The sequence below is a fragment of the Prionailurus bengalensis genome, chromosome C2, assembly GCF_016509475.1.
Source record: "Prionailurus bengalensis isolate Pbe53 chromosome C2, Fcat_Pben_1.1_paternal_pri, whole genome shotgun sequence".
NCBI lineage: Eukaryota > Metazoa > Chordata > Mammalia > Carnivora > Felidae > Prionailurus > Prionailurus bengalensis.
Genome location: NC_057350.1, coordinates 96,457,673 through 96,470,978, shown reverse-complemented (window position 1 = coordinate 96,470,978; position 13,306 = coordinate 96,457,673). Strand labels below are relative to the sequence as shown.

The 13,306-nt window shown below is 42.6% G+C and overlaps 1 protein-coding gene across 6 annotated transcripts in view; it reads right to left on the bottom strand.

Annotated features, from left to right (window-relative positions):
- Positions 1 to 3,663, bottom strand: part of PHC3 (polyhomeotic homolog 3) — an 82,650-nt gene extending 78,987 nt beyond the window's left edge. For all 6 annotated transcript variants that reach the window (XR_006299430.1, XM_043594929.1, XM_043594930.1 and 3 more), the window contains exons 1-2: positions 3,574 to 3,663; positions 398 to 563 (exon numbers count right to left, since the gene is read on the bottom strand). Coding sequence is in view for 5 of the 6 variants with exons in the window: in XM_043594929.1 (XP_043450864.1) it covers positions 398 to 563; positions 3,574 to 3,587 (180 nt within the window). In the remaining variant the exon portion in view is untranslated. The remainder of the gene's footprint in view (positions 1 to 397; positions 564 to 3,573) is intronic.
- Positions 3,664 to 13,306: the final 9,643 nt, after the last annotated feature.

The window sequence follows — 13,306 nt, the reverse complement described above, 5'->3', positions numbered from 1 at the left end:
AAAATAAACCTCTTAACACATCCACAGACCTGAACAGATCTTCCTAAGTCTATATTTTGGTTTCAAATATAAAAGAACCTAGAAAAGCCTAGATCCATTCTGTATATTTAGGCTGCAGGCTGAGTGTCTCCACATTGCAGCAGCCACCTAGAGCCCTTCCAATTATAATTTTCCTGACATATGGTTTTATAAGCCACATGCTGACAAATGTAAGCCCTTTCAATAGAAGGATTATTAAGTAACTTTTGATTGTTTCAGATATTAACTATTCTAACTGTACTCATTTAGAAAATATCATGTGACTCATTTGAGGACGTAAAACAATAGGTTCACCTGGCTTAAGAGAAAAATAACGGCATCCTAAGTCTTAGCCCACCCGTCATTATAACTGAAATACCTGTACAGCGTGTCGGTCTGAGCCACTGTAGACAGAGATCTGTGGCTGCTGCATTCGAGAAGAGGAAGTGGTAATAGTTGTAGTGGTGGTACTACTGGCTGTTGTCGACACAGAAGATGTGCCAGGGTTTGCTTCACTATCCATAGCTGTACTGTGGTCCTTGAATCTGTCAGGTAACACAAAGGGTTTGTGTCGGCAAAAGCATTGTATTACAGGCTTTAAAGAGTATTTAATTATTTCAAAGAAATAATCAGCAACAATCTAAATTTTTAAGACAACCCTCATAATAGCAGAGATAGCATACAGTCACCATAAACACTTAGAAAGGAAAAGTACTTCACAAATATATAGCATATTTGATAGTTAATACCTTCTAAATTTGAGTTCAAATAATTCAGGATACGCAACTTAAATAAATCCTGGCCTAAAGTTTATCTTTTCATTATTGAAAGATGAGTGAAACAGAAACAAGTTTATAAAAGAATACTATACCTAAAAAATAAATACTAAAGCAACATCAGAATTTAAAATATTTCTTTACTTTCTTTTGACCAAAGTCATTCTATTAAAGTCTATCTATTAAAATACAATGCCTAAGCATTTGTGTTCATTAGCTTATTTCTGGTTACCATATACACTCCGCTTTTAAAATATGTTCTTATTAATTTTAAAAATAATTTAAGATTTTATTTTTTGGGGCGCCTGGGTGGCTCAGTCAGTTAAGCATCCGACTTCAGCTCAGGTCATGATCTCGCGGTCCGTGAGTTCGAGCCCCGCGTCGGGCTCTGTGCTGACAGCTCAGAGCCTGGAGCCTGCTTCGGACTCTGTGTCTCCCTCTCTCTCTGCCCCTCCCTTGCTCATGCTCTGCCTCTCTCTGTCTCAAAAATAAATAAAAACATTAAAAAAAAAAAAAAAGATTTTATTTTTTAAGTAATCTCTATACTCGATGTGGGCCTCCAAGGGGCACCTGGCTGGCTCGATGGGTAGAGCATACAACTCTTGATCTCAGGGTTGTGGTGAATTCAAGCTCCACACTGGGCACAGAGCTTACATTTAAAAAAAAAAAAAAAAAAAGTAGGGGCGCCTGGGTGGCTCCATTGGCTAAGTGTCCGACTTTGCTTCAGGTTCGTGATTTCAAACCCCGCATTGGGCTCTCTGCTGTCAGCACAGAGCCTGCTTCAGATCCTCTTTCTCCCTCCCCACTCATGCTCTCTCTCTCTCAAAAATAAACATTTTTTAAAAAGTAAAAATAGTAAGTTTTTATTAACTCACACCGGCTTTTCCCCTAGTCTACAACACTGTCCACACTACACCTAATAACTCTGGTTATACTTATAAGCAGATTACTCCTGGAAAACAGAGCAGCTGACAACAATTTCCTCACTTCCTTCCAAAAACCTCCTCTCATAAAGAATTGCTCCAAATTTTGAAAAACCGTAATTATGTTACTTTCCTCATGTATGGACAGTAAAGGACATTTTTGTACCAGACTTTCTGATTCCTTCAAACTCACTTCATTGTTGTGGTGTAAAATTCCACTTAACACTGAATCTACAACTGAATAAATTCAAACAACATTTTAAGTCACATCTGAGGGCCTCAATATTGTTAGAAAATAAAACTTAGACATGCACCAGAATGGTGAAAAGCACACTTGAGAATCTACTGATTTTATCTGTCTTTCTTATCCAATCTTTTCTTCTGAGAAGCAAAATCTGCCACACATCACATCAGCATCATTGACAAGAATGGAGCAAGAACACTTTCTATTTCATGAAAAGACAAAGGAATTTGGCACTAATTGTGCATACACACACTATTCCCATATGGTGTCCCTTTACGTACAAATTTTCTTTGTTCTTTACACTATTTATGCAAATAGTATTTATAGGCTGTCCAAGGAATTAAAAGTAAAAAAACAAAAAAACAAAAAACCTCAGTTTAATAAAAGGAAGTGAAAGGAAAATAGTAGAGGAAAACAGCTGACTTCAGTTTTTTGATTAGTAAATGACTCACATCTTTATGCTTCTCTAGGGTTTTTTTTTTTTATACTTTTTCAGACTGCTTTCCAATCATCAAATCATACGTTCAAATCATACAGATTTAGTGGTAGCCAAGGTAAACTTTTTGCCAAATTGCTGGCTGTCAAAACTCTTACCCATGTAGCAGTGATATGCAAAAAGCCAGTTTAAATTCTGGTCCTTTCAGACAGCTATTCTGCACAACCACGTCCTCAAACTGAAACCCCATGGTAAGTTCGTTCACTAACAAACCAAAGATGGTCGCAGATAAACCAAATTCTAGGCCCAAGTCTAAACATCAGTGAGCAGGAAGGACCAAACCATTGTATCACATTTGGAGACCTGGCACAAAAAAACAATTTTACTAACTCCACCGTCTGTGCGTAGTACTGTCTGCAAAATACAGCTGGCAGTCGTGGTGCACAAGAGGCCTACCCAGGAAACACGAAGTTTGAGCAGCTAACTAAGGACATCATCACACCACACCGCCGCACAAGAACATGGCTCTCTAAGGCAGGCGTCAACACTGCAGCCAGAGACCCAGGGGAAATAAGGTCTTTCTTTCCGGGGTGTTTCAGCCTGGCCAGACCCGCAGGAGCCCCCGCCGCGCTAAGGCCCGCGCTAGGACACCTTCTCCACGCCTCCTGGGGGAGGGCGGTGAGCAGCCTCGTCTCAGGTTCTCCCTCCGAGGAGGAGTGGGGTGACGCCGGGGCGGGAAGGGGGGGAGCGCTAAGGAGGCCCGGCAGTGCCCGCCCAACCCTACCCAGCCTCCGCGGGCCCCTGGAGCGGGCATCCGTGACAAGGCTGCCCGCGGGGCCCACTTGCAGGGATGACAGCGCCTGAGGGGCCCGCTGGGGCCCACCTCCTGGAAGACCCCAGCGGTCGGGGTCCCTGGGGTGACTCTGCCTGCAGGGCCCTGCCGATTCGGGATCACACGGCGGAAGGGGCGCTCCCGCCTGGAGGTAACTAGACCCTTACAGTTGGCCTCCGCCCCCCTATATGGGCCAAGCGGGCTCCTCCAAGCAAGATAAGGAACTCCTGGGTCTCCCTTTCCCTGCACTGCCCTCCAAAGAGCCTTGAGCTTTCCCCTCAGGGGACATGTCGCTGCCCCACTCGCCCCCCGGTTACGACATCAGTCACCAGCAAGTCACTCACTCCGCTTCCGCCATCTTCTCTCCTCCATCACTAACACGGGCTGCGCATGCGCCCCCCGGCGGCGAGCGGAGGGGCGGGGTCGACTCAGCCCGGGGGCCCCCCAAGGTCACGTGGCGTTCTCGCCTTCCAATCCCCCCTCCCACCTGAGGCATCGTTCGCTCTGGGAAATGACCAGGTTTCTCCAATGTAGCTGCCACTATCTCCCCTCCAATCCCTCCCTTTCTCTTGCCGATGGTCATCTTCTTAAGGAGGGGTCTGTAACCAAGATATAAAAAGTTCTGCTTGGACAGTTAACTTAAAATTTTTAAGAACATCTAAAATATACCAAAGCCTATGCAAACTGCCATAAGTGAAATGAAAGAAAATACAACCGAGATTGGATGAAGTTTCAGTGGGAAAGGAAATGCCTTGGTGGCTACCGGGCTTGTTACCTAGGGCTTATTGAAGCTGGGGGTACAAGCAGTTCCTCTCTCAGCCTCAAAAATTGTGTTCCAGACGCTGTGAGATTAAGGAATCACCATGATTACCCTATGAATATTATTCGCGTCTTCCGCATGAATTTACTGAGCATTTAGTAGGGATTGCAAACTTGAGCACCGGAAAGAATAAGCAGGAATGGCCACCGGTTTGCTAATATGGTTTGCTGTACAGTGTATATGCTAACTACACTGAGGCAGACTGAGACAAATAAATAAAGATGACTTTTTAATTTTTTTTTTCAACGTTTATTTATTTTTGGGACAGAGAGAGACAGAGCATGAACGGGGGAGGGGCAGAGAGAGAGGGAGACACAGAATCAGAAGCAGGCTCCAGGCTCTGAGCCATCAGCCCAGAGCCCGACGCGGGGCTCGAACTCCTGGACCGCGAGATCGTGACCTGGCTGAAGTCGGTCGCTTAACCGACTGCGCCACCCAGGCGCCCCAAGATGACTTTTAAAAATCTGTGTCTTCCAAGAAATTTTAATATCAAGAGTGGGGTGTTTTTGTAGAGATATCCATTCAATGTAATAAGTATTCTGAAACATCCATTAAGTGCTTTGGAAACCTTAAGTTCATGAAATAATCAATCTTTACTGCCCTTAACAGAAAAGTGTACTGATGACAATGTCTTTTGGTATTTCTAGACCTAATTTCAAGACCTGAAAAATGAAGTATTGATATAAATCTATCATAAAGTGTATTGTGGTCTAATGAAAAGTATACTTAATCTTAGAAATCTTGTGCTTTCAGGCTTTCCCTAAGTAAGGAAAAAGAACATTTCCAGTGTAAACTAAATTGTCAGTTTACTTCTTTTCCCCCCTCTGAAAACATAGGTGTTTGTGTGTTTTTTCCTAAAGATTTTATTCTTGGGGCACCTGGGTGGCTCAGTTGGTTAAGTGTCTCACTCTTGACTTCAGCTCAGGTCATGATAGTGTCAAACCCCACATCAGGCCCAGCTCAGACCCTGCTTGGGATTGTCTCTCTCTCTCTTTCTGCCCCTTCCCAGCCCATGCATGCATTCTCTCTCTCTCTCTCTCTCTCTCCAAATAAATAAACTTTAAAAAAAAAAGATTTTATTCCTAAGTAATCTCCACACCCAAGATAGGGCTCAAACTCATAATCCTGAGATCAAGAGTAGCATGATATTATATTTAATATATATATTTTTAAAAAGAATACCACACTATTCTGACTGAGCCAGCCAGGCACCCTTGAAAATGTGGTTTCTTTACTTCATTTTCCTCTCTGAGGGCAGTGCCTTTCCTACTACTCCTAGGAGAACTCACTGAGAAAGTCCCCTTTGAAAAGTCCCTTTGGATACCTAAAAATATTACTACTTTTTGTTTCATTTCTGACATGCTTATATGATGGCATTGTCATTTGACTCTCAAGAATCAAATTTCCATTGGTATTGCTGAAATTTTTGGTTAGAGAAACAAAAGTGAAGAAATTACAGTCTTAAACCTAAAGACAGAAAATGTCAAAGGAGTGTTTGGGATAAACATGTTAGGTAAAGTATTTTAGGTAAAGTCAGACCAGTATTGCTTTTTGAGAAACATTTCTTTTTTTTTTAATTTTTTAATATTTATTTATTTTTTAGATTTTGAGAGAGAGAGAGAGAGAGAGAGATGTGCAGAGTATGAGCGGGGTAGAGACAGAGAGAGACAGCCAGAGAATCTGAAGCAGGCTCCAGGCTCCAAGCTGTCAGCACAGAGCCTGATGCGGGGCTCGAACCCATGAACCGAGAGATCATGACCTGAGCTGAAGTCGGATGCTCAACCGACTGAGCCACCTAGGCACCCCATTGAGAAACATTTCTAAAGTTGATAGTTATTAGAACAACAGCAACCATGTATACAGCCTTTTTACTAAGCGCAGACTCATTTAATCTTCACCAAAACCCTGGATATAATTAACATCATTCCCATTTAGCACAGAGGTAGAGTAAGGCTCAAGGTGATTAAGAATTCATATTATCTCTGCTTGAATGTACCAGAAGCAGGATTCTAATTTCCATCTCCAAAGCCAAGGTTTTTTTTTCATGGCAGCATTCAGAAAGCCACTGTGTGAAATGTTAGAAGAAACAAAGTATGATGAGGGACTACTCTTAAGACATTTATCATCATAGCGGTGCCTGGGTGGCTCAGTCGGTTGAGCATCCGACTTCGACTCAGGTCATGATCTCTCGGTTCATGGGTTCGAGCCCTGCATCAGGCTCTGTGCTGACAGCTCGGAGCCTGGAGCCTGCTTCGGATTCTGTGTCTCCCCGTCTCTCCGCCCTTCCCATGCTCATGCTCTGTCTCCCTCTGTCAATAATAAATAAACATTAAAAAAATTAAAAAGAAAGAAATTTATCATTACTTACCTGATCAGAGGAAGGTATTTTCCTTCTTTGTGATTTCCTTTTTTTTTAATTTACTTTTTATTTTATTTTTGTTTAAATATAATTTATTGTCAAATTGGCTAACGGACAGTGTGTGAAGTGTGCTCTTGGTTTTTGGGGTGTGATTTCCTAAGGAAAGGATGTATATGGCATGCTAGCGAGTTGAACTTCTTTCTAAAGTTTCCAGGAACCATAACCTTGGAGAAGTGTTAGGATCCTATTTGGTTTTAGAAAACCCCCTCTAGCTTTGTGAAGGATAGATTGGAGGAGAATGAAAATGGAGACAGGGCAACGAATTTAGAAACTATATGAATCCTAAGAGAAATAAATGATAAGGGCTACAGGAATGGAAAAGAAGGCGAGATGAAAATTTCAGTTCCTTAGTTGCATTAGTCACACTTCAAGTGCTCAATAGCCACATGTAGCTAGTGGCAACTACATTGTGCAGTGCAGATATAGAACATTTCCATCATTACAGAAAGTTCTATTGGACAGTGCCAGTCTGGACTCTAGGTCAGGGATTGGTAAACTACTATTTCTCCCTTAATCAGTTTGGGCCACTATAACAAATACCGTTGACTGGGTAGCATAAACAACAAACATTTCTTTCACACAGTTCTGGAAGCTGGCTGGGAAGTCCAAGATCAAGGTGCAAGTAGATTCAGTGTCTAGTGAGAGCCCTCTTCCTAGTTTGCAGACAGCTGCCTCCTTGCTGTATCCTTCCATTGTAGCAGGAGTGGGAACCACAAGCATATGGGCCGCTTCTTCATGTAAACCACTTGTGCCTTCAGGGTCTGCTGGGCCCTTTCCATTTGATGGTGCAATGCTGCCATGCACAACCAACTTGGTTTGGTAAGTCAGATGACACTCAGGTCTCATGGTAACTGGGTGACCCATTTAGTCTCTATTCAGGCCCAGTAGCAATCCAAGATCTGGTTCTCAAAACAAATTATCTGCAGAGGACGGTAGGACTTTTTTCCAAAATTCTAAGAGCTCGCATGCACTATGATGCACCTGTGAGGGCCTATCGAAGGCTCCAAACAGCATCCCCGTCTGCAACATACACTCCAAGCCCCATTGGATCTGTTGGATCATCTGGGCAAGTGGCAATGCAGCTTGCACATAAGCCTGGGCCTGTCACAGAGCCTTCTCTCGTCCGGAGCCTCATTCAAAATTAGCAGCTTTTTAGGTCACTCAGTAAATAGCATGGAATAAAACACCCAAATGAGAATATATGTTGAGTCCATATTCCTGGACCCCTAGAAATTTCACTGAGGTGGAAGCCCCTAAGGTCTTTTTGGATTTTATTTCCCACCTTGTGACATGCAAATGCCTTACTAGTAAGTCTAGAGTAGTTGCTACTGCTTGCTTACTAGGTCCAATCAACATATGTCATCAGTATAAGGGACCAGTGTGATACCTTGGGGGAGGGAAAAATGATTAAGATCTTTGTGAGCCACGTTATGACATAAGGCTGAAGAGCTGATATACCCCAAGGTAGGACAGTGAAGGCATATTGGTGGCCTTGCCATCTGACAGTGAGCTGCTTCTGGTGGTTTTTACTAACAGGTATCAAGAAAAAAAAGCATTTGCCACATCAGCAGCTGTACGCTAGGTACCAGGGGATGTGTTAATTCGTTCAAGCAAGGAAACCACATCTGGTACAATAGCTGCAACTGAAGTCATCACCTGGTTGAAGCTCATGATTGTCCACTGTCATTTCCCAGGATCCATCTGTCTTTTGCACAGGCCAAATAGGGGAGTTGAATAGGTGTGGGGTAGCAGTAATCTCTGCAGTCCCTCCAGGAATGGACTTACGATTTTTCTGGGCAGAAGTGGTTCCAGGGGCTCCCACTTGGCCTTTTCCACCATATTAGCCCTCATTTCATAGGTCAGGGAAACAATGCAAGGATTCTATCTGCTAAGTATATCTATTCCAAGTATGCATTCCAGAACTGAAGAAATAACCACAGGATGGAGTTGGGGACCAACTGGGCCCACTGTGAGATAGACCTGAGATCCAACTCCACCAATCACCTAACCTCTATAAGTCCCTCTTCTGACTAATGGGCCATAGTGACATTTGGGTCTCCCGGAATCAATGTCACTTCATAGCCATTGTCCAGTAGACCCCAAAGGGTCTGATTGTTTCCTTTTCCCCAATGCACAGTTAACTCTAGTAAAGGTTGTAGGTCTCTTTGGTAGAGGCTAGAGAAAGATTAACTATAAATTTTTGGTAGTGTCCCAGTGGCCTCCCTTTCATTTAAGGGTTTCTGGGTTCTGTAAACTGGCTGGAGTCTGAGAATTTGATTGAGGGGCTGTGACTCTCTTTTTATGATACAGGTTAGACTTTTGTTTACTTAACCAAAGACTTCTCTACTGATCCAGTTCAAGTAAGAATTTAGTAAGCTCCCTATCTATTTCATTTCTAGGAACACCATGATGAGCCAATGACATAGGTCTGCCCAAGCCAGACTAATTACTGCTTTGACTCTGCTGTCCATCATGGTAACCATGCCCACTTAGCCTTTAGTACTTAAGCACTGCCACTTGGCCCCTGCCACCCTAGGATCTGATTACTCCTATTGCATTTAGTTTCCCAATCGGTTGAAGCAGTTCCCACTGTAAGTCCGGCCTGCAGAGAAGAGTGATCGCAGAACTCTTCTGCGTGCCAGGGTGCCTCTCATAAACTGCTGCAGGGTGAGTGTGTCCCCCCAGACTCCGTATATTGAAGCCTGAATTCCCACCATAATGGTATTTAAGAGCCTTTGGGGAGGTAAATAGAGCATCAGGGTGGAGTCTTCATAAATGGAATTAATGCCCTTATAAGAAGAGACAGGAGAGAGAGATGATCTCTCCCGTTGCCCTGTGAGGATACAGCAATAAGATGGCTGTCTGCAAACCAGGAATAAGCCTCTCACCAGACACCACAACTGCCTGCACTTCACAGCCTCTGGAACTGTGAGAAATAATTGTTCACTGTTTGAGCCACCCAGTCTGTGGTATTTGTTATAGCACCCCAAACTGGCCAACGCCAGCCCATGGGCCAAATCCGGCCTGCCACTTATTTTTCCTACAGCTCTCAAGCTAAGAATTTGTTTTTAGGTTTCTAATGATTGGGGTGGGGGAGATCAAAAGAAGAATGATACTTGGTGACAAGTGAAAATTATGTGAAATTTAAATTTAAATTTCATTATCCATGAAGCAGAGTCTTATTGGAACACAGCCATGCCCACTCATTTATGTTTTGTTGTCTATGGCTGCTTTTGTGCCACAAGGGCAGGACTGAGGAGCTGCAACAGACCCCATCATGACCCCCACTCACTAGGTGGCCCTCTACAGAGAGAGTCTGCTGACCTGTATTCTAGATCATGGATCACTCCATGCTGCACCTTTTCAGAGTAGTTAATACAGCACACACACCATCCCATACCCCAACTAGACTGTGATCGCGTTCATAAGATCCTATGTGGTGAGGTGAAAAATCCAGCAGACCCAAGTATGAATACTGGGCTCACTACCTTATGCTTGAACAAGTGATTAGACTGCTTCAGGTTTTAGTTTTATTATGTGAAAAAGAAAGGAACAACGACACCTTATAAGATTGTTGTAAAGTCTTAAAAGGCCAGATGTAGTCTAAAAAAGTCCTCGTTTGTTTTTTAACTTCACTCAGATTTGCTCAATAAATGTTATTGAGTACACCTAATACTCAATAGGTTTTAAATGCTTGGTGAGGGAATAAATACTTGAATATTTGGATGAATGAGGCATAAAATTCTAGCATATCCTGAAAATTGGAATGACAACAATGTATAGACCTGCTTTCTGTCTTCCTTGAAAGCAATCTACTAAAACCAAGTACTTTTACAAAACCAAATAGTGTTGAAACTGAAGACAGTCTCTAGTCCTGCTCCTCTTATCTGCTCTTGCCGTAATTAGTATGCTAATCATATGCTAAGCCATTTTATCTTCCCTTGTACACCTGTGGGTGGCACCATACATAGCTCTATCTCCCCAGGGGCCGCATAGTAGAAACACAGAGCAAGAAAGCTAGAAGGGACATTAGATGTCATGTGATTCATGCTGATGAAGAATCCCAGGCAAAAGCAGAGTTTGAACCCTGATCTCCTATGCACCCAGTCGAGAGGTTTTTTTGTTTTGTTTTGTTTTTGTCTTGTTCCACAAAGCCTTACCTCAAACATATAGGTGGCTCAATAAACACTGGAAGATACTATGTACTTTCCATTCTGCCTTTATGCTTTTGTTGTTTAGCATTGTGACAGCCTAGAATTGTTAGATGCATGGCTGTAGAATCAGACATACTTAGATTTGAATAATGGCTCCACCACTCCTTAACTGCGACCTGTGGCAATCCTGCCAGCTCCACCTTCAAAACATAACCTCATCTCTGGCCACACCATGCATGAAATCATCAATAAATTAACCAAATCTGCTACTTTTTCTTCTCTTTCTTCCTTGTCTTCATCTTCTTCTTTTTTTTTTTTTTAATAATCTTTCATTTTATTTTTATTTATTTATTTTTATTTTTTTAGAGAGAGTGTGTGAGCAGGGGAGAGGGGCAGAGGGTGAGAGAGAGATTCTTAAGCAGTCTCCACACTCAGCACAGAGTCCGACATGGGGCTGAATCCCACAACCCTGGGATCATGACGTGAGCCACAATCAGGAGTCGAACATTCAATTGACTGAACGGCCCAGGCACCCCCAAATCTGACCACTTCCACTATTATCCACCTAGGCCAGGCCACCATCACCTTTTTCCTGGACCACTGCAATAGGCTCCTGACAGGCCACCCAACTTCTAGCCTTATTCCTCTACAGTCTATTCTCTACATGGCAAGTAAGCTTTTAAAACTGTAAATCAGGGGCACCCGGGTGGCTTTGTAAGCATAGCACACTTTGTAATTATGTGTTTGTTCACTTGTTTTCTTGCCTATCTTTTCTCTCTAAACTGTGAATCTCACAAGGACAGGAACTAAACCTGTTTAGTCCCTTACTATATATTCAATGCCTAACACAGTGCCAGGCACTTAGTAAACTCTCAATAAATAAATAAATACATAAGTCACTCACCCCAAAAAGTGTATTTCATCTTTGATCTTTCATCTCCTGTACATGATGAATGGGCCATTGCCTTCTCCCCCCCCCCCCACCCCCAGTTCTTTATTTACTCTTAGTTAAGGAACCATGCCACAGTTGTCTTGATTCATACCTGAGATTTGCTTTAGTTAGGTATGGCAAGGTGACAGACACAGGGACACCTGCCTTTGAAAGAAGAGTTTATTATTTACAGCTTCCAGGCAGGGGTTGGGGGTTGGGGTGGGGGGGGCATGCCACACTATGGGGGCCACTGGGGAAGTACCAGTGTCCATTAGGAGGCAGAAAGAGTGAAAGAGAAAGCAGGGCCAGAGCATTCATTGTGGTTTCTGCAGGAAGGAATGGACAAGGCAGTGTAAGAAAGTTTGAGCCAATTTGGGATTGGATAATTTGAATAATTTTAGCAGGCTCTTGTCTGTAGGGGTGGTCTCTAGTTGCCCAATGCCTGGCCCTAGAGTAATTTAGAGCAGGGGGAATAGTGGCTTGTATATGAGTTAGATAAAGGAGGTGTTTAGGGATATAAAGTCTGGGTGGGTTGGTTTGCATATGAAAGGTATGGTCACAGGGGAGTCATTTGCTATCTCTAGGAATTAGCTAGCCCTGGGAAGGCCCCTCTGTCAGTAAGGCCACCCACATGTCAAAGCCTCACAAAATATACAAGAGTAAAAAACAAGATTAATACATGTCCAATTTAGGTATTATGAAAGTTTATTCCCTGATCAAATTCTTCAGATTGACTATAAACCATTATTACTATGTGGTATTTTAAATACGCTATATATTTATGCAGAGTATAGTATGATATACATTCATGTCAGAATAATTTCTGCTATAATGATTTAATATATATAGTTTATTCAAATAATTTGTGTAATATTGATGTATTATTTTGAGAAATGCTTCGGTTATTCATTTGAAGTAGTTTTATAGAAATAAATTAAAACATTTAAAAGCTGATAAATTTCTCTTAGCCAATACTATACTATTTAATCTACAAATAAATTACCTCTGTCTCGGGCACCTGGGTGGCTCAGTTGGTTAAGTGTCTGACTTAGGCTCAGATCATGATCTCCAGGTTTCTGAGTTCCAGCTCCGCATCAGGCTGTCTGCTGTCAGCACAGAGACCACTTGGGTCCTGAAGCAAATGAGGGACAGAGAGAGGGAGAGAGAGAATCCCAAGCAGGCTCCGCACTGTCAGAGTGGAGCACAATGCAGGACTTGAACTCAGGAACCATGAGATCACGACTTCAGTCAAAACCAAGAGTTGGATGCTTAACAAACTGAGCCACCCAAGCGCCCCAAGAAGTAGCCTATTCTTTGTAAGAGGTATGGAATATTTTGCAGGGAATTAAATGTGTGTGTGTGTGTGTGTGTGTGTGTGTGTGTGTGTGTGTAGGAATCTTTGTCTAGTTTAATGCAGGAAGATAGGCAAAGCCTGGAATCTAGAGTGAACCTGAGTTTAAGCACTGGTCCTGCTCATGTCTAGCTGGTTGTTATTAGGCAATTCATTTCACCTCTTCGCATACCAAGTTCACCAACATTACCAGTTGAGCTTATTGGGAAAAATCAATTAATCTGAATGTGATTGTATTTGTAAAAGTGTTTTGTGACTGCAATGTACTATGCACATGTGTCTAGAATTTATAATATACTGCAGGGACTTTTTCAGAGTAAGAATTCAGAAGGTTTTTCATTGTTGTTGTAATTGTAGAAATGTTCAAGGGCAAGATTAGAGGAAGGAACACTAAAAATTGAT